The sequence below is a fragment of the Pristiophorus japonicus genome, chromosome 15, assembly GCF_044704955.1.
Source record: "Pristiophorus japonicus isolate sPriJap1 chromosome 15, sPriJap1.hap1, whole genome shotgun sequence".
Classification (NCBI taxonomy): domain Eukaryota; kingdom Metazoa; phylum Chordata; class Chondrichthyes; family Pristiophoridae; genus Pristiophorus; species Pristiophorus japonicus.
In genome coordinates this window covers 1,374,440-1,398,940 of record NC_091991.1, presented here as the reverse complement: position 1 = coordinate 1,398,940, position 24,501 = coordinate 1,374,440, and the positions used below count along the sequence as shown (strand labels likewise).

The 24,501-nt window shown below is 43.4% G+C and overlaps 1 protein-coding gene across 3 annotated transcripts in view; it reads left to right on the top strand.

Annotated features, from left to right (window-relative positions):
* The window catches only part of LOC139280553 (host cell factor 1-like), a 94,402-nt gene that overhangs the window by 65,577 nt on the left and 4,324 nt on the right, over positions 1 to 24,501 (top strand). For all 3 annotated transcript variants that reach the window (XM_070900039.1, XM_070900041.1, XM_070900040.1), the window contains exons 18-24: positions 2,559 to 2,949; positions 3,708 to 3,977; positions 13,025 to 13,110; positions 14,145 to 14,282; positions 20,129 to 20,314; positions 20,894 to 21,191; positions 23,351 to 23,408. In XM_070900039.1, coding sequence (XP_070756140.1) covers positions 2,559 to 2,949; positions 3,708 to 3,977; positions 13,025 to 13,110; positions 14,145 to 14,282; positions 20,129 to 20,314; positions 20,894 to 21,191; positions 23,351 to 23,408 — 1,427 coding nt within the window. The remainder of the gene's footprint in view (positions 1 to 2,558; positions 2,950 to 3,707; positions 3,978 to 13,024; positions 13,111 to 14,144; positions 14,283 to 20,128; positions 20,315 to 20,893; positions 21,192 to 23,350; positions 23,409 to 24,501) is intronic.

Below are 24,501 nucleotides of genomic sequence, written 5' to 3'. Positions count from 1 at the left end.
GTATGAGACGTGAATTGGCTAGAATAGACTGGCAAATGATATTTAAAGGGTTGACGGTGGATAGGCAATGGCAAACATTTAAAGATCACATGGATGAACTTCCAACAATTGTACATGCCTGTCTGGAGTAAAAAAAATAAAATAAGGTGGCTCAACCGTGGCTAGCAAGCGAAATTAAGGATAGTGTTAAATCCAAGCTAGAGGCATATAAATTGGCCAGTAAAAACAGCAAACCTGAGGACTGGGAGAAATTTAAAATTCAGCAGAGGAGGACAAAGGGTTTAATTAGGAGGGGGGGAAATAGAGTATGAGAGGAAGCTTGCCGGGAACATAAAAACTAACTGCAAAAGCTTCTATAGATATGTGAAGAGAAAAAGCTGAGTAAATCAAACGTAGGTCCCTTGCAGTCAGATTCAGGTGAATTTATAATGGGGTACAAAGAAATGGCAGACCAGTTGAACAAATACTTTGGTTCTGTCTTCACAAAGGAAGACACAAATAACCACCTGGAAATACTAGGGGACCGAGGGTCTAGTGAGCAGGAGGAACTGAAAGAAATCCTTATTAGTGGGGAAATTGTGTTAGGGAAATTGATGGGATTGAAGGCCAATAAATCCCCGGGGCCTGATAGTCTACATTCCAGAGTACTTAAGGAAGTGGCCCTAGAAATAGTGGATGCATTGGTGATCATTTTCCAATAGTCTATCGACTCTGGATCAGTTCCTATGGACTGGAGGGTAGCTAATGGTAACACTTTTTAAAAAGGGAGGGAGAGAGAAAACGGTAATTATAGACCGGTTAGCCTGACATCAGTAGTGGGGAAAATGTTGGAATCAATTATTAAAGATGAAATTGCAGCGCATTTGGAAAGCAGTGACCGGATTGGTCCAAATCAGCATGGATTTATGAAAGGGAAATCATGCTTGACAAATCTTCTGGAATTTTTTGAGGATGTAACAAGGATGTGGACAAGGGAGAACCAGTGGATGTGGTGTATTTGGACTTTCAAAAGACTTTTGACAAGGTCCCACACGAGATTGGTGTGCAAAATTAAAGCACATGGTATTGGGGGTAATGTACTGACATGGATAGAGAACTGGTTGGCAGACAGGAAGCAGAGTGTCAGGATAAACGGGTCCTTTTCAGAATGGCAGGCAGTGACTAGTGGAGTGCCACAGGGCTCAGTGCTGGGACCCCAGCCTATTTACAATATACATTAATAACTTAGATGAAGGAATTGAGTGCAATATCTCCCAAGTTTGCGGATGACACTAAGCTGGATGGCGGTGTGAGCTGTGAGGAGGATGCTAAGAGGCTGCAGGGTGACTTGGACAGGTTAGGTGAGTGGGCAACTGCATGGCAGATGCAGTATAATGTGGATAAATGAGAGGTTATCCACTTTGGTAGCAAAACACGAAGGCAGAATATTATCTGAATGGCGGCAGATTAGGAAAAGGGGAGGTGCAATGAGACCTGGGTGTCATGGTACATCAGTCATTGAAAGTTGGCATGCAGGTACAGCAGGCGGTGAAGAAGGCAAATGGTATGTTGGCCTTCATAGCTAGGGGATTTGAGTATAGGAGCAGGGAGGTCTTACTGCAATTGTATAGGGCCTTGGTGTATTGTGTTCAGTTTTGGTCTCCTAATCTGAGGAAGGACATTCTTGCTATTGAGAGAGTGCAGCGAAGGTTCACTAGACTGATTCCCGGGATGGCAGGACTGACATATGAGGAGAGACTGGATCGACTGGGCCTGTATTCACTGGAGTTTAGAAGGATGAGAGGAGATTTCATAGAAATACACAAAATTCAGACGGGATTGGACAGGTTAGATGCAGGAAGAATGTTCCTGATGTTGGGGAAGTCCAGATCCAGCGGACACAGTCCAAGGATAAGGGGTAAGCCATTTAGGACTGAGATGAGGAGAAACCTCTTCACTCAGAGTTGTTAACCTGTGGAATTCTCTACCGCAGAGAGTTGTTGATGCCAGCTCAATGGATAGATTCAAGAGGGAGTTAGATATGGCCCTTACGGCTAAAGGGATTAAGGGGAATGGAGAGAAAGCAGGTACTGAGGTGAATGATCAGCCATGATCTTATTCAATGGCGGTGCAGGCTCGAACAGCCGAATGGCCTACTTCTGCACCTATTTTCTATGTTTCTATGTTATAAGCTGTTTCCGGACATTTTACCTGTAATGCAAGAACTGTTGCAACATACTTATTATGTTGGGAATTTAGGGAACTTTAAAGCTTCCCTTTCTCACCCACAGAACTTGGAATATCGTGGGCATATCTGGTTTATGTTTAATTTGGAGTTGCTTAATTCAAATTATCTGGTCATTCAATTTTTTTTTGCACCAAATTCCTATTTATTCACTTTGATAAAAATTGTTGGATAATTCAGTTTAGTCGCACAACAATGACTTGGAATTATCAGGAGTGTTCTATAGTTGCTGTATCTAAAAGACCGAATCTGGTGGAGTATATTTTATGTTTGTGTTTTGGGTTCGTACTCGGCATATATTTGTAGTCTTAATTTTTCACTTTCCAATGACCAGGCCATCTCAACGACATCGGACGTTACTTCAAGCAGTAGTTCATCTTTGTCAGCTTCAAGCACTTCGCATTTGACATCTGCTGCAGAGACTGGCCAAAATCCAGGGAGTTCTGAGCTTCAGCCTTCATCCGAACAGACATTAAAGAACTTTGAAAATGCAGTAATCCCACAGCCGACTGAGAGTCAGCAACCTGATCAGTCGGAGGCCTTGCAGGACCCTCAGGAGACAGCGGAGACTGGGAAAGCACAGGAACCGTTGAGTCAAGACCCAGATCAGCCCGACCATGCCACTGCGGCCCAGCCGTTTGTCACTGAAACAAAGCCAGCGGACAGTATCCAACACCAAACCACTGCTGGAGATGTTCCAGTGTCCTTATTGCCAAAAGCTACAGGTAAGCACCATTTCTTTTTGCCGTTGAAAGTTAACTATTTGAAATGTAGTTCAGGAATAGGCAGAAGTTCTGCCCAAAAGGAGAATGGTAGCTGTATTTTTAAATCACTGACAAAAAACATCTTCCGATAACAATGCAAGCCATTAGTTGCTGTCTGGAAAACGTTTGAAATCCATTTTATACAGAAAGTGACAGTAGGTAGAGGCTACGTATAACCTCCTTGTTCTTGTGTTAATTCTGCAGATAAGTATAACTGAGCTTAAAAATGTTGGCTTAACCAACTATTTAAAAGAAAAACTGAGAAAGTGTGTAGCAATCAAAAATTTGAAGTCTGCAGCTTTAGATACAATACTACTTGTATTATATTAAATTAATTAATGGCCATGTTTTATATCTGAGGAATGTAATTGGTAATTCAGAGCCGTGTCCATTTATATTTTGGTAATTTAATATTCTGTTGACTAATGAAACCATTAAACCTTTCTCTATCAGATTTCTAAAATATCCTGGATAAGTTTGCATTTAGTACCTTGCAGAGAAATGTGCAAATTTCAGTTTTTTTAAACTGTATTATTTATGCTTTGGTTTATATTAGAGTGCTGCCGCTGGATTTATAAAACTGTACCACTTTTTTTCTCTCTAAACAGAATTTACTATGCAAAAGTCAGTTACTCCGAATCTTTTTTGCTATATTTCAGAATTACTTTTTAACATTTCAGAATGAACAATCTTTTCAGTGCTTGTTGTTAATATTTTAGAAAGCAATACTGTAAAGCCCCTGTCAGAAGATGTCGCTTCAGAACCAGGTGTGCCTCACGTAGACTCTTCTCAGCATTTGCAACATAGCCAGAAGCTTGTGGCTCCAACCCTAGAACAGCCAACACAACAGAAAGATCCGTTGCAGCCTCCAGTGCCACCGAGTGCTCCTCCTCAAGCAGCAATGCTGAGTCCTAACGACACAAACGTGCAAAGCAGTCAGCAAGGCCAAGTCACTAGCACAGTGGACGCACACCAACCCACCACTTCAAGTACGTTCAACTGGCTAGAAACGTTATCATGCATATTCTATTCGTGTTTCCTCCGCAGTGTTTGTAATTATAATGTTGGTATGTTGCCTCCCTGGTGCAAGGGTCAAGGATGTCTCGGAGCGGCTGCAGGGCATTCTGGAGGGGGAGGGTGAACAGCCAGTTGTGGTGCATATAGGTACCAAAGATATAAGTACAAAATGGATGAGGTCCTACAAGCTGAATTTAGGGAGCTTGGAGTTAAATTTAAAGAGTAGGACCTCAAAAGTAGTAATCTCAGGATTGTTACCAGTACCACGTGCTAGTCAGAGTAGGAATAGCAGGATAGCTCAGATGAATACGTGGCTTGAGGAATGGTGCAAGGGGGAGGGATTCAAATTCCTGGGACATTGGAACCGGTTCTGGGGGAGGTGGGACCAGTACAAACCGGACGGTCTGCACCTGGGCAGGACCGGAACCGATTTCCTAGGCGGAGTGTTTGCTAGCGCTGTTGGGAAGGGTTTAAACTAATATGGCAGGGGGATGGGAATCTATACAGGGAGGCAGAGGGAAGTAAAAAGGGGGCAGAAGCAAAATGTAGGAAGGAGAAAAGTAAGGGTGGAGGGCAGAGAAATCAAGGGCAAAAATCAAAAAGGGCCACATTCTAACATAATTCTAAAAGGACATATGATGGATGAATTAACTGCGCAGATAGCTGTTAACGGATATGATATAATTGGGATTGCGGAGACATGGCTCCAGGGTGACCAAGGCTGGGAATTCAACATCCAGGGGAATTCAATATTCAGGAAGATTAGACAGAAAAGAAAAGGAGGTGGGGTAACATTACTGGTTAAAGAGGAGAGTAACGCAATAGTAAGGAATGACATGAGCTTGGATGATGTGGGATTTATATGGGTAGAGCTGCGGAATACCAAAGGGCAGAAAACGTTAATGAGAGTTGTGTACAGACCACCAAAACAGTAATAGTGAGGTTGGGGATGGCATCAAACAGGGGATGGCATCAAACAGGAAATTAGGGATGCGTGCAATAAAGGTACAACAGTTATCATGGGTGACTTTAACCTACGTATAGATTGGCCTAACCAAACTGGTATCAATACTTTGGAGGAGGATTTCCTGGAGTTTATAAGGGATGGTTTTCTAGACCAATATGTCGAGGAACCAACTAGAGAGCAGGCCATCCTAGACTGGGTCTTTTGTAATGAGAGGGGATTAATTAGCAATCTTGTCGTGTGAGGCCCCTTGGGGAAGAGTGACCATAATATGGTAGAATTCTTCATTAAGATGGAGAGTGACACAGTTAATTCAGAGACTAGGGTCCTGAACTTGAAAGGTAACTTTGATGGTATGAGACGTGAATTGGCTTGGATAGACTAGCGAATGATACTTAAAGGGTTGACGGTGGATAGGCAATGGCAGACATTTAAGGATCATATGTATGAACTACAACAATTGTATATCCCTATGTGGCGTAAAAATAAAACAGGAAAGGTGGCTCAACCATGGCTAACAAGGGAAATTAGGGATAGTGTTAAATCCAAGGTCGAGGCATATAAATTGGCCAGAAAAAGCAGCAAACCTGAGGACTAAGACATTTAGAATTCAGCAGAGGAGGGTGACTAAGGGTTTAATTAGGTGGGGGAAAATAGAGTATGAGAGTAAGCTTGCAGGGAACACAAAAGCTGACTGCAAAAGCTTCTATAGATATGTGAAGAGAAAAAGATTAGTAAAGACTAATGTAGTCAGAATTAGGTGAATTCATAATGGGGAACAAGGAAATGGCAGACCAGTTGAACAAATAATTTGGTTCTGTCTTCACTAAGGAAGACACAAATAACCTCCCGAAAATACTAGGGGACCGAGGGTCTAGCGAGAAGGGGGAACTGAGGGAAATCCTTTTTAGTCAGGAAATGGTGTTAAGGAAATTGATGGGATTGAAGGCCAATAAATCCCCAGGGCCTGATAGTCTGGATCTCAGAGTACTTAAGGAAGTGGCCCTAGAAATAGTAGATGCATTGGTGGTCATTTTCCAACATTCCATGGACTCTGGATCAGTTCCTATGGATTGGAGGGTAGCTAATGTAACCTCACTTTTTTTTTTTAAAAACGGAGAGCGAAAACAGGGAATTATAGACCGGTTAGCCTGATATTGGTAGTGGGGAAAATGTTGGAATCAGTTATTAAAGATCTAATAGCAGCGCAGCTGGAAAGCAGTGACAGGATCGGTCAAGTCAGTATGGATTTCTGATAGGAAAATCAAGCTTGACAAATCTTCTAGAATTTTTTGAGGATGTAACTAGTAGAGTGGACAAGTGAGAACCATGGATGTTGTGTATTTGGACTTTCAAAAGGCTTTTGACATGGTCTCACACAAGAGATTAGTGTGCAAAGTTAGAGCACATGGGATTGGGGGTAGTGTACTGACATGGATTGAGAACTGGTTGTCAGACAGGAAGCAAAGAGTAGGAGTAAATGGGTACTTTTCAGAATGGCAGGCAGTGACTAGTGGGGTACCGCAAGGTTCTGTGCTGGGGCCCCAGCTGTTTACACTGTACATTAATGATTTAGATGAGGGGATTAAATGTAGTATCTCCAAATTTGCGGATGACACTAAGTTGGGTGGCAATGTGAGCTGCGAGGAGGATGCTGTGAGGCTGCAGAGCGACTTGGATAGGTTAGGTGAGTGGGCAAATGCATGGCAGATGAAGTATAATGTGGATAAATGTGAGGTTATCCACTTTGGTGGTAAAAACAGAGAGACAGACTATTATCTGAATGGTGACAGATTAGGAAAAGGGGAGGTGCAAAGAGACCTGGGTGTCATGGTACATCAGTCATTGAAGGTTGGCATGCAGGTGCAGCAGGCGGTTAAGAAAGCAAATGGCATGTTGGCCTTCATAGCAAGGGGATTTGAGTACAGGGGCAGGGAGGTGTTGCTACAGTTGTACAGGGCATTGGTGAGGCCACACCTGGAGTATTGTGTACAGTTTTGGTCTCCTAACCTGAGGAAGGACATTCTTGCTATTGAGGGAGTGCAGCGAAGGTTCACCAGACTGATTCCCGGGATGGCGGGACTGACCTATCAAGAAAGACTGGATCAACTGGGCTTGTATTCACTGGAGTTCAGAAGAATGAGAGGGGACCTCATAGAAACATATAAAATTCTGACGGGGTTAGACAGGTTAGATGCAGGAAGAATGTTCCCAATGTTGGGGAAGTCCAGAACCAGGGGTCACAGTCTAAGGATAAGGGGTAAGCCATTTAGGACCGAGATGCGGAGGAACTTCTTCACCCAGAGAGTGGTGAACCTGTGGAATTCTCTACCACAGAAAGTTGTTGAGGCCAATTCACTAAATATATTCAAAAAGGAGTTAGATGAGGTCCTTACTGCTAGGGGGATCAAGGGGTATGGCGAGACAGCAGGAATGGGGTACTGAAGTTGAATGTTCAGCCATGAACTCATTGAATGGCGGTGCAGGCTAGAAGGGCCGAATGGCCTACTCCTGCACCTATTTTCTATGTTTCTATGTACCGCAAGGTTCTGTGCTGGGACCCCAGCTATTTACAATATACATTAATGATTATAGACGAAGGAATTGAATGCAATATCTCCAAGTTTGCCGATGACACTAAACTGGGTGGCAGTGTGAGCTGTGAGGAGCATGCTAAGAGGCTGCAGGGTGACTTGGACAGGTTAGGTGAGTGGGCAAATGCATGGCAGATGCAGTATAATGTGGATAAGTGTGAGGTTATCCACTTTGATGGCAAAAACAGGAAGGCAGCATATTATCTGAATGGTGACAGATTAGTAAAAGGGGAGGTGCAACGAGACCTGGGAGTCATGGTACATCAGTCATTGAAGAAGGTAGGCATGCAGGTACAGCAGGCAGTTAAGAAAGCAAATGGTATGTTGGCCTTCATAGCGAGGGGATTCGAGTATAGGGGCAGGAAGTTCTTACTGCAGTTGTACAGGGCCTTGGTGAGACCACACCTGGAATATTGTGTACAGTTTTGGTCTCCTAATCTGAGGAAGAACATTCTTGCTATTGAGGGAGTGCAGCGAAGGTTCACCAGACTGATTCCCGGGATGGCAGGACTGACATATGAGGAGAGACTGGATTGGCTAGGCTTATATTCAATAGAATTTAGAAGAATGAGAGGGGATCTCATATAAACATATAAAATTCTGACGGGGTTAGACAGGTTAGATGCAGGAAGAATGTTCCCGATGTTGGGGAAGTCCAGAACCAGGGTTCACAGTCTAAGGATAAGGGGTAAGCCATCTAGGACCGAGATGAGGAGAAACTCTTTCACCCAGAGAATTGTTAACCTGTGGAATTCTCTACCACAGAAAGTTGTTGAGGCCAGTTCGTTAGATATATTCAAAAGGGAGTTAGACATGGCCCTTACGGCTAAAGGGATCAGAGGGTATGGAGAGAAAGCAGGAATGGGGTATTGAAGTTGCATGATCAGCCATGATCATATTGAATGGCGGTGCAGGCTCGAAGGGCCGAATGGCCTGGTCCTGCACCTATTTTCTATGTTAAACTGGCAGCTACGCCGCAGCATCACGGGTGCTACCTCTTTAACCAAACTTTTGGCCATCTGTAATTTCTTCTTGTGTGGCTCTGTGTCAAATGTATCTGTTTTGTTTTATAACACTGCTGTAAAGTGCCTTGGGTCATTTTACTACATTAAAGGCGCTATATAAATAAAAGTTGTTGTTAAACCAGCTGCGCATCACAGTCAATCCATTGAAGATCCAGTTCTGTGAACATGTGCAGACTGTTACTTTTCAGTGTTCGGAGAGCTCAGGTGGCAGGATCACTTTGGTAACACGAAGATGATTCAAAAGTAAGTTTGTAAAGTTGTCGAGTGTCCGAATGAACTGGCCAGACATTTAAAAAAATGTGACTCGAGTTATATTACAAGGCAGTGTGAGACTACCTACTAGAGGTCAGTGTTCTCCCTCATTTTTTTTTTTAAGTGCACTGTCATTTTAACTGGGTGCACAGCCCATTCAAATTTTCCCGCACACGTGGTTTCTTCCCTGTAGAACATAATAGGAACAGGAGTGGGTCATTCGGCCCCTCGAGCCTGCTCCGCCATTCAATAAGATCGTGGCTGATCTGATCATGGACTCAGCTCCACTTCCCTGCCCACTCCCCATAACCCCTTATTCCCATATCGTTCAAGAAACCTTCTATTTCTGTCTTAAATTTATTCAATGTCCCAGCTTCCACAGCTCTCTGAGGCAGTAAATTCCACAGATCCACAACCCTCAGAAAAGAAATTCGTCAGCAAACTTGGCTACGTTATACTCAATCCCTTCTTCCAAGTTGTTTAATATAGATTGTAAATAGTTGGGGCCCCAGCACTGATGCCTGCGGCACCCCACTAGTTACTGGTTGCTAACCAGAGAATGAACCATTTATCCTGACTCTGTTAGTTAGCCAATCCTCTATCCATGCTAATATATTACCCCCAACCCCGTGAACTTGTATCTTGTGCAGTAACCTTTTACGTGGCACCTTGCCAAATGCCTTCTGGAAATCCAAATGCACCACATCCACTGGTTCCCCTTTATCCACCCTGTTCGTTACATCCTTAAAGAACTCCAGCAAATTTGTCAAACATGACTTCCCCTTCATAAATCCATGCTGACTCTGCCTGACCGAATTTTGTTTATCCAAATGTCCTGCTATTGATTCTTTAATAATGGACTCCAACATTTTCCCAACCACAGATGTTAGGCTAACTGGTCTATAGTTTCCTGCTTTTTGTCTGTCTCCTTTTATAAATAGGAGCGTTACATTTGCAGTTTTCCAATCTGCTGGGCCCTCCCCAGAATCCAGGGAATTTTGGTAAATTACAACCAATGCATCCACTATCCCTGCCGCTACTTCTCTTAAGACCCTAGAATGCAAGCCATCAGGTCCAGGGGATTTATCCGCCTTTAGTCCCATTATAGTAGGTGAGTATCACCTCCTTAGTGATTGTGATTGTGTTAAGTTCCTCCCCCCCCCCCCCCTCCCCCCCCATAGCCCCTTGACTATCCACTTTTGGAATATTGTTAGTGTCATTTACTGTAAAGACGGATACAAAATATTTGTTCAGAGTTTCTGCCATCTCCGTGTTCCCCATTAGTTCCCTGGTCTCATCCTCTAAGGAACCAACATTTACTTTAGCCACTTTTCCTTTTTATATACCTGTAGAAACTCTTGCTATCTGTTTTTATAGAAACATAGAAACTAGGTGCAGGAGTAGGCCATTCGGCCCTTCTAGCCTGCACCGCCATTCAATGAGTTCATGGCTGAACATGCAACTTCAGTACCCCATTTCTGCTTTCTCACCATACCCCTTGATTCTCCTAGTAGTAAGGACTTAATCTAACTCCTTTTTGAATATATTTAGTGAATTGGCCTCAACAACTTTCTGTGGTAGAGAATTCCACAGGTTCACCACTCTCTGGGTGAAGAAATTCCTCCTCATCTCGGTCCTAAATGGCTTCCCCCTTATCCTTAGACTGTGTCCCCTGGTTCTGGACTTCCCCAACATTGGGAACATTCTTCCTGCATCTAACCTGTCTAACCCCGTCAGAATTTTAAACGTTTCTATGAGGTCCCCTCTCATTCTTCTGAACTCCAGTGAATACAAGCCCAGTTGATCCAGTCTTTCTTGATAGGTCAGTCCCGCCATCCCGGGAATCAGTCTAGTGAACCTTCGCTGCACTCCCTCAATAGCAAGAATGTCCTTCCTCAGGTTAGGAGACCAAAACTGTACACAATACTCCAGGTGTGGCCTCACCAAGGCCCTGTACAATTGTAGCAACACCTCCCTGCCCCTGTACTCAAATCCCCTCGCTATGAAGGCCAACATGCCATTTGCTTTCTTAACCGCCTGCTGTACCTGCATGCCAACCTTCAATGACTGATGTACCATGACACCCAGGTCTCTTTGCACCTCCCCTTTTCCTAATCTGTCACCATTCAGATAATAGTCTGCCTCTCTGTTTTTACCACCAAAGTGGATAACCTCACATTTATCCACATTATACTTCATCTGCCATGCATTTGCCCACTCACCTAACCTATCCAAGTCGCTCTGCAGCCTCATAGCATCCTCCTCGCAGCTCACACTGCCACCCAACTTAGTGTCATCCGCAAATTTGGGGATACTACATTTAATCCCCTCGTCTAAATCATTAATGTACAGTGTAAACAGCTGGGGCCCCCAGCACAGAACCTTGCGGTACCCCACTAGTCACTGCCTGCCATTCTGAAAAGTCCCCATTTACTCCTACTCTTTGCTTCCTGTCTGACAACCAGTTCTCAATCCATGTCAGCACACTACCCCCAATGCCATGTGCTTTAACTTTGCACATTAATCTCTTGTGTGGGACCTTGTCGAAAGTCTTCTGAAAGTCCAAATATACCACATCAACTGGTTCTCCCTTGTCCACTCTACTGGAAACATCCTCAAAAAATTCCAGAAGATTTGTCAAGCATGATTTCCCTTTCACAAATCCATGCTGACTTGGACCTATCATATTACCTCTTTCCAAATGCACTGCTATGACATCCTTAATAACTGATTCCATCATTTTACCCACTACTGAGGTCAGGCTGACCGGTCTATAATTCCCTGTTTTCTCTCTCCCTCCTTTTTTAAAAAGTGGGGTTACATTGGCTACCCTCCACTCCATAGGAACTGATCCAGAGTCAATGGAATGTTGGAAAATGACTGTCAATGCATCCACTATTTCCAAGGCTGGTTTACTTTTTGTGCTGGTTTACTTTCATAGTCTATCTTCCCGTAATCATTTTTTTTTTAGTCGTTTGCTGGCTTTTCAAAGCTTCCCAATCTTCTGTCCTCGATTAGTTTTGGCCACTTTGTATGCCCTTGTTTTTAATTGGATACCGTCCTTTATTTCTTTAGTTAGCCACGGATGGCTATATTTTCTCTTACACCCTTTTCTCCTCACTGGAATATATTTTTCTTGATAGTTGTGAAATATCTCCTTAAATGTACACCACTGTTCATCAACTGTCCTACACTTTAATCTATTTTCCCAGTCCACTTGACCCAATTCTGCCCTCATACCTTCAGTCTCCTTTATTTAAGCTTAGTACGGTAGAAGCCGGGGAGTGGCCTGTGCGGAACCCCCAGACTGCTGCGGCCGCACAGCTTAGTGGAAATGTTGCGAGGTGTGCTCTCGCACATCTTGGCTTCACTGTGTTGGTCCGATCAAGGTCTTTCTCCTGTGATGCACCAGTGCTTTTGCATTAATGCACAGAGAGGAGCACTTGCCTGTAATATTTTGTCACTTCCAGAATAGGAGATACTTTTTAAATGTGTGTTTTTTCTTTTTTCTTTTCTTTTTTTTTAACTCAGTGCATCTTGGTAAGTCTCAATATTTGCATTCAAATGAGAACAATGTAATGGAAAAATTGTGAAATTCCAGTATCTAGTTGCAGCATATAAATGAACGGATAAGATTGCAAATGGCTTTAAATGTGTTTTGTGTCCGCTATTTAATAGTATTTGCAAATACAGTGGAACATCCAAGGTAAGTGTTTTACTGGAGATTGTTTTTCATCTTAAAGAAAGTGTGTTTCACCGTATCCGGATTATGTATGATAGTTTGCAGGAAACGCTTTATTGGAATATCTTTCCATGCTCTTATTTGTAGCACCTGTCCATCCTGTGTCAACACTGTTAACTTCAAAGTGTGGAAAAAATAATGCTTTAACTTTGTTTGAAAGCTGACTACCATTTGAATGTAAAATTAATGAGATGCATTTATACATAATTGAGTTCTGTGCTTTTATTTCGATTTCTTGTTTATTACGGTGTGTATATATTAAATTGCTTGCAATTTAGCAAAGTGATGGTCTAAAGGTCAATGAGTACTGCTAATAATGGATGCACCACTTTCAATGTTTTTATGTGCTGTCAATAACTCAATAATTAAACACACGATGATAAGATGGGATAAATTCACATCTAGCATACAGGAAATAAATCTGTAGCTCTTGTATTTCTAGGTCCTGCAAGTTCACTTCCATCATCCTCCACCCTGGCAGCTGTCTCTCCAACTGAAGTCTCCAATAGTAATCCGCTAGCAAATGGGGTAAATAGAGTTACTATTACTACCTCAACGACAGTTCTGCTGGTTTATTTGGTCACCCGATGCAATAGACCTACACCACCACTATATAACAGTTAAGCTTGCATGTTGTGCCTGGATATTTAAATGTGAAGTAATAATATGATAGCCACAGTGACGCTGTCATCTAATTTTTGTTTGAGGATAAGCTAAAACTGAGCCATAAGGTTGAAAAGTCCTTTGTAAGCGATGTTTCCGTTAAATTTTTCTGCGTGCACGATCTCTTTAATGGGCTGCGCAGCCCATTCTAATTCCCACGTATGCGCGTTTTCTTACTATTTAAAGGCCTGTGCGCTGACTGCGCGGGAACTCCATAAGAACATGGAACATGAGAAATAGGAGTAGGCGATTTGGCCCCTCGAAGCTGCTCCGCTATTCCATGAGAAAATGGCTGATCATTGACCTCAACACTTTCCTGCCCGCTCCCCATAAACTCTTGACTCCCCGATAGTTCAAAATCTGTCCATCTCCACCTTGAATATATTCAATGACTCGGCCTCAACAGCTCTCTGGGGTACACAATACCCAAGATCCACGACCCTCTGAGAAGAAATTCCTCCTCATCTCCATCTTAAATGGGCGACCTCTTTTTCTGAAACTATGCTCCCCCTAGTTCTAGATTTCCCCATGAGGGGAAACACCCTCTCTGCATCTACTCTGTCGAGCCCCCTCAGAATCTTATATTTTTCAATAAGATCACCTCTCATTCTTCTAAACTTATACAGGCCCAACCTGCTCAGCCTTTCCTCATAAGACAATCCCTTCATCTCAGGAATGTCAGGAATCAACCTCATGACCCTTCTCTAAACTTTCAGGAAGCCATGCAACTTAAAGGGAGCATGGTTTGTAAGGTCACGCAGCTAATCTCTGGTTTGATGTTCCGGGCTCAAATGTAAATAAGGTGTTATGGCCGTAGCTGTTTTTGTTTCTACGCAGCTGATGCTTTCTGTGTTACAGTAGACATAAAACCTGAACAAGGTTCCTGTTTTTTTTTCCAGAAACAAGAAAATTCTTTTGCACAACACAAGGTAACGCCAAAGAAAGAAGGCAATCCATGGTATGATGTAGGAATTATCAAAGGAACCAGCACTGTGGTAACTCATTATCACTTGCCACCAGAGGGCAGTCATGGAGAGGTGAGTGAAATTCAAATGGCTAATGTGAAAGGTGCTTCACGTTACTTTGTGGTCACGGTTTGCTGAATATAAGATTTGCCTTTAGTACTTTAATGGCTTTAGAACTCCTTTCCGACCAAAAGTTAGAACGTTTAAATGGAGACATTTTGAAATGATTTGTCCTGGTGTCCTGGCCAATATTTATCTGTCAAACAACATCACTAAAACAGATGATCTGGTCATTATCAACCATATTTGTGGGAACTTGCTGAGCACAAATTGGCAGCCCTGTTACCTACATTACAACAGTGGCAACACTTTTTAAAAAGTGCTTAATTAGCTGTAAAGCACTTTCGGACGTCCGGTGGTGGTGAAAAACTCCATATAGATGCAAGTCTTGCTTTCTTGCATCTGTTCTTCATCCTTTCCTTCCTCCCTGCTCATATAGAGAGATTCTGGCCTCTTGGGCATCCCTGATTATAATCCCTCAACCATTGGTGGCCGTGCCTTCAGCTGCCAAGGCCCCAAACTCTGGAATTTCCTCCCTAAACCTCTCTGCCTCTCTACCTCTCTTTTAAGATGGTCCTTAAAACCGACCTCTTTGACCAAGCTTTTGGTCAGCTGCCCTAATATCTCCTGTGTAGTTCGGTTTGACAACGCTTCTGTACGTTAAAGGCGCTATATAAATACAAGTTGTTGCCCTTTGCTCCTCTCACTTTTGCAGCATTTTTCTTAAACCAGAGGTGTAGACGCTGTAGGTATGGTAGCACCCGACACTGATTCCTGTCATTAGCTTAAAAGTTTGTGAACAGGCAGTGCTGCTAGGAACAGAAGGTCAGACCTACAGTTTTTTAAACCTGCTGCCAATCAGTATAGATTACCTTCATAAGAACATGCTTGTCTCAAAGATTAAGCCATGCATGTCTAAGTACACACGGCCGGTACAGTGAAACTGCGAATGGCTCATTAAATCAGTTATGGTTCCTTTGATCGCTCCAAACGTTTCTTGGATAACTGGTAAGTCTAGAGCTAATACATGCCAACGAGTGCTGGCCCTCCTGAGGATGCGTGCATTTATCAGACCAAAACCAATCCAGGCTTGCCCGGCATCTTTGAGGCCAAGATCAGATCAGCCATGATCGTATTGAATGGCGGAGCAGGCTCGAAGGGCCAGGTGGCCGGCTCCTGCTCCTGTTTCTTATGTTCTTGTGTAACACAAGGAACAAGAGCTGGAGTGGGCCATTGGGAGTGGGATTATGTTTTTTTTTTGGCTGCTGTTTATGTTCCCTGTAACACTATAAATCTGAATAATGTTTGATAACACCCATTGTGTGCATGAAGTCATTAACATGTGATTTTAGGATTGGTAATTCATGCAAATAATTTCATAGGTCAACACAGAGGGATATCAGCAAGTACCTAACAGAATGGTGTCAAAAATAAAAAATGTAACATCTGACCCCTGTTTGATGCAACTGTCTGTTATCGTTCCCTCCTTTTATTGCTTCCTTTCTCCTTCTGTATCTTTTCTAATCATTCTCATCAGAGCTAACTTTCATCATTCAAGAAGGATTGGCAGAAAGGAAAAGGAGGTGGGGTAGCGTTGCTGGTTAACGAGGAAATTAACGCAATAGTAAGGAAGGACATTAGCTTGGATGATGTGGAACCTGTATAGGTGGAGCTGCGGAATACCAAAGGGCAGAAAACGCTAGTGGGAGTTGTGTACAGACCACCAAACAGTAGTAGTGTGGTTGGGGACAGCATCAAACAAGAAATTAGGGATGCATGCAATAAAGGTACTGCAGTTATCATGGGTGACTTTGATCGACATATCGATTGAGCTAACCAAACTGGTAGCAATACGGTGGAGGAGGATTTCCTGGAGTGTATTAGGGATGGTTTTCTAGACCAATATGTTGAGGAACCAACTAGAGGGCTGGCCATCCTAGACTGGGTGATGTGTAATGAGAAAGGACTAATTAGCAATCTTGTTGTGTGAGACCCCTTGGGGAAGAGCGACCATAATTTGGTAGCATTCTTCATTAAGATGGAAAGGGACACAGTTAATTCAGAGACTAGGGTCCTGAACTTAAGGAAAGGTAACTTTGATGGTGTGAGACGTGAATTGTCGAGAATAGACTGACGAGTGATACTTAAAGGGTTGATGGTAGATAGACAATGGCAAACATTTAAAGATCGCATGGATGAACTTCAACAATTGTACATCCCTGTCTGGAGTAAAAATAAAACGGGGAAGGTGGCTCAACCGTGGCTAACAAAGGAAATTAAGGATAGTGCTAAATCCAAGGAAGAGGCATATAAATTGGCCAGAAAGAGCAGCAAACCTAAAGACTGGAAGAAATTTAGAATTTAGCAGAGGAGGACAAAGAGTTTAATTGGGAGGGGAAAATAGAGTATGAGAGGGAGCTTGCCGGGAACATAAAAACTGACTGCAAAAGCTACTATAGATATGTGAAGAGAAAAAGATTAGTGAAGACAAACGCAGGTCCCTTGCAGTCAGATTCAGGTGAATTTATAATGGGGAACAAAGAAATGGCGGACCAATTGAACAAATACTTTGGTTCTGGCTTCATGAAGGAAGACACAAATAACCTTCCGGAAATACTAGGGGACTGAAGGTCTAGTGAGAAGGAGGAACTGAAGGGAATCCTTTATTAGGCGGGAAATTGTGTTAGGAAAATTGATGGGACTGAAGGCCGATAAATCCCCGGGGCCTGATGGTCTGCATCCCAGAGTACTTAAGGAAGTGGCCCTAGAAATAATGGATGCATTGGTGATCATTTTCCAACAGTCTATTGACTCGGGATCAGTCCCTATGGACTGGAGGGTAGCTAATGTAGCACCACTTTTATAAAAAAAAAAGGAGGGAGAGAGAAAATGGGTAATTATAGACCACTTAGACTGACATCAGTAGTGGGAAAAATGTTGGAATCAATTATTAAAAATGAAATAGCAGCGCATTTGGAAAGCAGTGACAGGATCGGTCCAAATCAACATGGATTTATGAAAGGGAAATGATGCTTGACAAATCTTCTAGAATTTTTTGAGAATGTAACTAGCAGAGTGGACAAGGGAGAACCAGTGGATGTGGTGTATTTGGACTTTCAAAAGACTTTTGACAAGGTCCCACACAAGAGATTAGTGTGCAAAATCAAAGCACATGGTATTGGGGGTAATGTACTGACGTGGATAGAGAACTGGTTGGCAGACAGGAAGCAGAGAGTCGGGATAAACGGGTCCTTTTCAGAATGGCAGGCAGTGACTAGTGGGGTGCCGCAGGGCATCGTCCAACGCCTGCATCTGTGCACATTGAGGCTGAACTCCAGGATATAGTCACTGTATTCACTGAGGCATATGAAAACATGGGCCTTATGCTTAACATCCATAAGACAAAGGTCCTCCACCAGCCTGTCACCACCGCACAGCACTGCTCTCCAATCATCAAGATCCACGGCGTGGCCCTGGACAACGTGGACCATTTCTCATACCTCGGGAGCCTCTTATCAACAAGGGCAGACATTGATGCGGAGATTCAGCATCGCCTCCAGTGCGCCAGTGCACCAGCTCAGCCTTTGGAAAAGAGTGTTTGAAGACCAGGCCCTCAAATCTACCACCAAACTCATGGTCTACAGGGCTGTAGTAATACCCGCCCTGCTGTATGGGTCTGAGGCATGGACGATGTACAGAAGGCACCTCAAGACACTGGAGATGTATCACCAGCGATGTCTCTGCAAGATCCTGCAAATCCCCTGGGAGGACAGGCGCACCAACATCAGTGTCCTCGACCAGGCCAACATCCCCAGTATTGAAGCACTGACCGCACTCGGATCAGCTTCGCTGGGCAGGCCACAGAGTACACATGCCAGATACGAGACTCCCTAAGCAAATGCTTTATACGAAGCTCCTTCATGGTAAACGAGCCAAAGGAGGACAGCGGAAACGTTACAAGGACACCCTCAAAGCCTCCCTGGTAAAGTGCGACATCACCACTGACACCTGGGAGACCTTGGCCGCAGACCACCCGAGGTGGAGAAAGTCCATCCGGGAGGGTGCTGAGCTCTTCGAGTCTCAACGCAAAGAGCGTGAAGAGGCCAAGCGCAGGCAGCAGAAGGAGTGCGCGGCAAACCTCCCCCACCCACCCCTTCCCTCGACGAATATCTGTCCCACCTGTAACAGGGTCTGTGGCTCTCGTATCGGACTGTTCAGCCATCAAGGAACTCACTTTGGGAGTGGAAGCAAGTCCTCCTCGATTCCGAGGGACTGCCTATGCTGTCGCAGGGCTCAGTGCTGGGACCCCAGCTATTTACAATATACATCAATGATTTAGATGAAGGAATTAAATGTAATATTTCCAAGTTTGCAGATGACACTAAGCTGGGTGGCGCTGTGAGCTGTGAGGAGGACGCTAAGAGGCTACAGGGTGACTTGGACAGGTTAGGTGAGTGGGCAAATGCATGGCAGATGCAGTATAATGTGGATAAATGTGAGGTTATCCACTTTGGTGGCAAAAACACGAAGGCAAAATATTATCTGAATGGTGACAGATTAGGAAAAGGGGAGGTGCAACGAGACCTGGGTGTCATGGTACATCAGTCATCGAAAGTTGGCATGCAGGTACAGCAGGCAGTGAAGAAGGCAAATGGTATGTTGGCCTTCATAGCTAGGGGATTTGAGTATAGGAGTAGGGAGGTCTTCCTGCAGTTGTACAGGGCCTTGGTGAGGCCTCACCTGTAATTTTGTGTTCAGTTTTGGTCTCCTAATCTGAGGAAGGACGTTCTTGCTATTGAGGGAGTGCAGCAAAGGTTCACCAGACTGATTCCCAGGATGGCAGGACTGACATATGAGGAGAGACTGGATCGACTGGGCCTGTATTCACTGGAGTTTAGAAGGATGAGAGGGGATCTCATAGAAACATATAAAATTCTGACTGGACTGGACAGGTTAGATGCAGGAAGAATGTTCCCGATGTTTGGGAAGTCCAGAACCAGGAGACATGGTCTAAGGATAAGAGGTAAGCCATTTAGGACCGAGATGAGGTGAACCTTCTTCACTCAGAGAGCTGTTAACCTGTGGAATTCTCTACCGCAGAGTTGTTGTTGATGTCAGTTCATTGGATATATTCAAGAGGGAGTTACATATGGCCCTTGTGCTAAAGGGATCAAGGAGTATGGAGAGAAAGCAGGAAAGGGGTACTGAGGGAATGATCAGCCATGATCTTATTGAATGGTGGTGCATGGCCGAATGGCCTACTCCTGCACCTATTTTCTATGTTTCTATTTGTTAATGGTGCTAGTTCGAGAACTGTGATTTGGAATAGTGAATATTGCGGCAGCCAATTTGGGCACAGTAAGATCCCACAAACACCAATGAAATAAATGAGCAGATCATATGTTTTGGGTGTTGGTATAGGGATAAGTGTTGGTCAGGATACCAGGATAATTCTCCTGCTCTTGGCTTAGTGCATGGGATCTTTCACGTTCACCTGAGAAGGCAGGCAGAGCATTGGTTTAACATCTCATCCGAAAGACGGCACCTCCGACAGTGCAGCACTTCCACAGCACTGCAGTAAGGTGCCAGAGCAGATTATGTGCTCAAGTCTCTGGAGTGGGGTTTGAATCCACAACCTTCTGTCTTTGAGACACAAGTGCTGCCAGTGAACCACAGCCGGCACTGTCAGCTCACAAATGGGCATGACTAAATGTCATTACAAAAATCGGAACGTGTGATAAATTCATGGATGGATCTGACTACTGATTTCTGGTACCAACACTTAAAAAAAAAAAGGACCACGTTACAAAACTGTGCACTAAATTTAAACGTGTATTTGCTTTGTCTATTTGTTTTAGGATGCAAGTGTTAACATCCCAGACTACAGCATGCTAAAAAAGCAAGAACTCCTCCCAGGCACGGCATATAAATTTAGGGTTGCTGGAATTAATGCGTGTGGAAGGGGTCCTTTCAGCGAGATATGTGCGTTCAAAACTTGTCTCCCTGGATTTCCTGGAGCTCCATCTGCTATCAAAATTACCAAGGTGCAAAAAGGGATTGGGAGCTGTGTTTTGCAAACAACGTATCGTTGTGCATTCTGGAAATACAGCAGTTTATTCAACATCATAAGGTTTTCTTTGTAAAACCATTTTGCTACGACAGTATTTTCACTGAAATCGTTAAAATCAGTCATTTCTGGGGAAAGCAATGAATTGCGTGATGTGTTTTAAATGTATATCCCCAAATTAAGATCGAGGGGCAAAACAGCGATAAAATAAATAAAAACAGAGAGTGCTGGAAATCTCAGTGGGTCGTTGACCTGAAACGTTAACTCTGTTTCTCTCCACAGACGCTGCCTGACCCGCTGAGATTTCCAGCATTTTCTGTTTATTTCAGATTCCAGCATCCGCAGTATTTTGCTTTTGTATTAGCGATAAAATAAACATCACTGTAAAATGGTGGGGTGGGGGAAGGTGGGGGAGCTGCTTCTACATGAATTGAAGTTAATTTTCTGGTGGTGGAAAATGTAATTTGTTTAGAAACTTGTGACCAGAAATGGCAAAAATAAACCATGTGGAAGTGAGCGCTGAATTTTAATTTCTTAATATCCCCTTTTTCCATAGAGTGTAGATGGTGCTCATCTTACCTGGGAACCACCTGCTACAACTGCTGGCAACATTCTGGAGTACTCTGTTTATTTAGCAGTCCGCAGCATTCAGGTGACCGAGTCGAAATCTGGCAGTCCGGCCCAGCTGGCTTTTATGCGGGTGTACTGTGGTGCTAAGCCATCTTGTGTGGTGTCCTCATCACAGCTTGCAAACGCACATATTGATTGTACGACAAAGCCTGCTATCATTTTCAGGATTGCAGCACGGAATGAGAAGGGATATGGACCAGCTACGCAAGTTAGATGGCTTCAAGGTAACTTTTTCTTAGTGCACAGGTGCCCAAATTGCACCGTCATGTTGGCCTTTAAACTTCAAAATTCAGTTCTTAATATAAAGAAAGACTTGCATTTATATAGCGCATTTCACAAAATCCGGACGTCACAAAGAGCTTTACAGCCAGTGAAGTATTTTTGGAGTGTAGTCACTGTTGTAATGTGGGAAACGCAACAGCCAATTTACGCAAGGCAAGCTCCCACACACAGCAATGTGATAATGACCAGATAATCTGTCTAATGATTTCTGATTGGCCAGGATACCAGGGATAACTCCCCCACTTTTCTTCAAAATAGTGCCATAGGATATTTTACGTCCACCTGAGAGAGCAGACGGAGCCTCGGTTTAATGTCTTATCTCATCAGACAGCACCTCCAGCAGTGCAGTGCTCCCTCAGTACTGCAGAGTGTATGCCTAGATTTTTCTGCTCAGGTCTCTGGACTGGGACTTGAACCCACAACGTTCTGACTGAGACGAGGGTGCTACCCCCTGAGCCACAGCTGAGACCTATAGATTGATTATATGCCACTGTAAATGCGCTTGTGTTATCTGATGAAACAGGTGTGCTTTTTTATATTTTTACTTTTCAAAATTGTTATTGCTAGTTGGTGACTAGTAGTAAAAGGGCATTGGTCAGGATTATCACTCGAAGAACACTGGGGAAAGTTGGAAGATATGTTTTCAACGCATGGCGTTACTAGAACGTGGAATGCTTTACTGTAAGTGGTTTTTGAGGCAGAATTTAAAATGGAATTTGATTTGTAATTTAAAAGGCCACAAGGAAATGGGATTAGAGTGGACCATTCCGGTTGGAGAGCTAGCACCAACACTGGGCCGAATGGCTTGTGCTGCAATGTGTGGTTCTGTGAAAATGTATTCATTTCCAGTATAAACATGAAAAATTTACAAGCATAGTATAGAATTATATCATTTGCTCTTGTAGATTGCCAGATGCAGGATGCACTATTCAAGTATAACATCGGCAGATCCTTTTTGTATTTAATTTCTGAAATCACAAAATGTTTTCAAATGCAGTTTACCATTTTAAGCGATTCAGTTTTATTAACGTCTTGGAAGTGGTTTGCAGCTGGGAACAGTTGTACAGAATCAGCCTTGGTGTTAAAGATGGGCATGAGGGCTAGTTGTGGCAAAGGAACTGTGACATACTACACACAGATATTTGCAAAATATTTTTGTTCTTCTAAAACATAAACTTTAAATGTGCTTACAAAATGTCCTTAATCATTTACAAGTGGTTCTTTCTGATAAGGCCTGTAACCGCCTCCACCCCCCAACACTTCCTTTCAGATAAAAGTTTGATTTTAATCTAGGCTGCAAATGTCTTCCTGACTGATTCAGTCGTGGGCCGGTTTGCCTATATGCAAGAGCACCCAATTACCATTTTCAGAGAAAACCGGATGGAATTGCAGAATTTGAACTTCCAAAACTCCGCTAAAAATACTTGAATCCAATGTAATGAAAATGAAACTTGACTTATTCAGTCTCTAAAACCCAGTATCCCTAACTAGTGGGGAACAAGGTCCGCTGCTCCTTCCAAAGTTTCAGCTTGGCATCATTACATGGTGCTGAGCTGAAAACGAACACCGCTCTTCAGTTATGGCATGTTATCTCGAGATTTGGAGCTCATGGTCTGTGGGATAGAGAATCATAGACAGGTGGAGTTATGATACCACAGCTCTAAATACTAACGTAGAGGATTGAAGGTTTGTTCGGAGCCACCACTATGTAGGTGCATTATTTGAGTTACGGGGTATTACCTGCACTGATTGAGCTTGTTGCATGTATTAGAAATATATCTCTATTGTAAAATGTAAAACTCTTTTCATTACGTTGGCGATATAATTTGAGAGAGCTTATAAGAATTCTTACAATTTTATTTCCCAAAGTGATTTGTTTTCTACTTGAATCAAATTAAATGATGAAATGTCGTGGTAATGATTAACCGACTATTTAATTCGATTTAGATTTTTCTCTTTTTGGTAGCGATTGCTGGCAGAGGAAATGCCTGTTTAATTAATCATTGTAATGTTGAATGTAATAATCCTGCATGCATTGTTGCTGGAAATGCATCAGTGTCCGGAGGAACTTTCACAATTCCGTTATCTCCATATTCTTTAGACGCAGGTGCACAAGGAACAAAAGGCACTGTAAAACGGCCCACAGCATCACCAGATAAGTAAGTGAGCGACTGAGTCCTTGCAGTTAGTGAGGACTGACCTAAAGTACCTTTCTTTAAAAGGAGCAAGCTCTGGTGCGTGCAGGCTTTTCTTCAGATTGTTCTATTGAATGGTGGCATGACATATTGCCTGTAAGTACACTAAACCTCATTGGTCTGCAACTGTACTGCAAAGCAAGTCATTAGTCAGCAGCCTGCGTTACAACGCACCTGATTTTCTTTTCTATTCAAGTCGATAGAAACTAAAATCGGGCATGGTGTATACGGGCAGGCACTTCGCTGTGGGTCGTAGACCAATTTCACTCCCATAGGCTTTCCGGCCAGCGCTTTAACTGGAAGATCGTATGTTCCAGCTCGAGAGCTGCTTGCCACTTCAACTTGTTTGATTTGGGTAAATCATTTCTCTTCCTCATCTGTACATAAATGAAAAATATTGCCTTTATTTTATTGGGAAGAACACCTGGGGCCACTGCCCCTTTAAGAAATTTCCGGCCAGGCCTGATCAGCTGATCTTGCCTGTTCTGCTTTTTAAAAATTATTTTTGTGGCAGTCCTTCCAGCTTTTCTCCCATTTTTGGTCGCCGTTTTCTCTGCCACAGAAAGAAGTTTGATGGTTTCTTCTTGTTGGTTCCGTGTTTAATTTTCAAAACAGTTCACTGATGGCGCAGAGCGCTGTGCTTCGCGCGAAGGTCCAATTGTAAGGGCCTCGTGACACCTTGTGCAACAAACTATACAAGTGAACATTTGCACATACTGCCCCCCCACGCATTCTCCACTGTGCTGAAATCCTAGGTCATAAGGTGTTGGCCACACTACAGTGCTGGTCCTAAAGTACCAGCATTTTTACTGGGCTACAGATACAAACCTCAGTGACCTGTGTCAACCTCACAGTGGGTGGAGGGGACGTGAACGTGAGCCAAGTCAATACAGGATCGCTGATGTGACATCAACAACATCCTCCTTGGAGCAATATAGCTGGAGTAGGACGGAGAAGTGCTGACAACCTGATTGGGTTCAATTTATCAACAAATTGGGTGGGACTGATTCACTCGCTGTCCCAGTGCCTTTTAAACCTGGCACTGGTGCACAGTAAA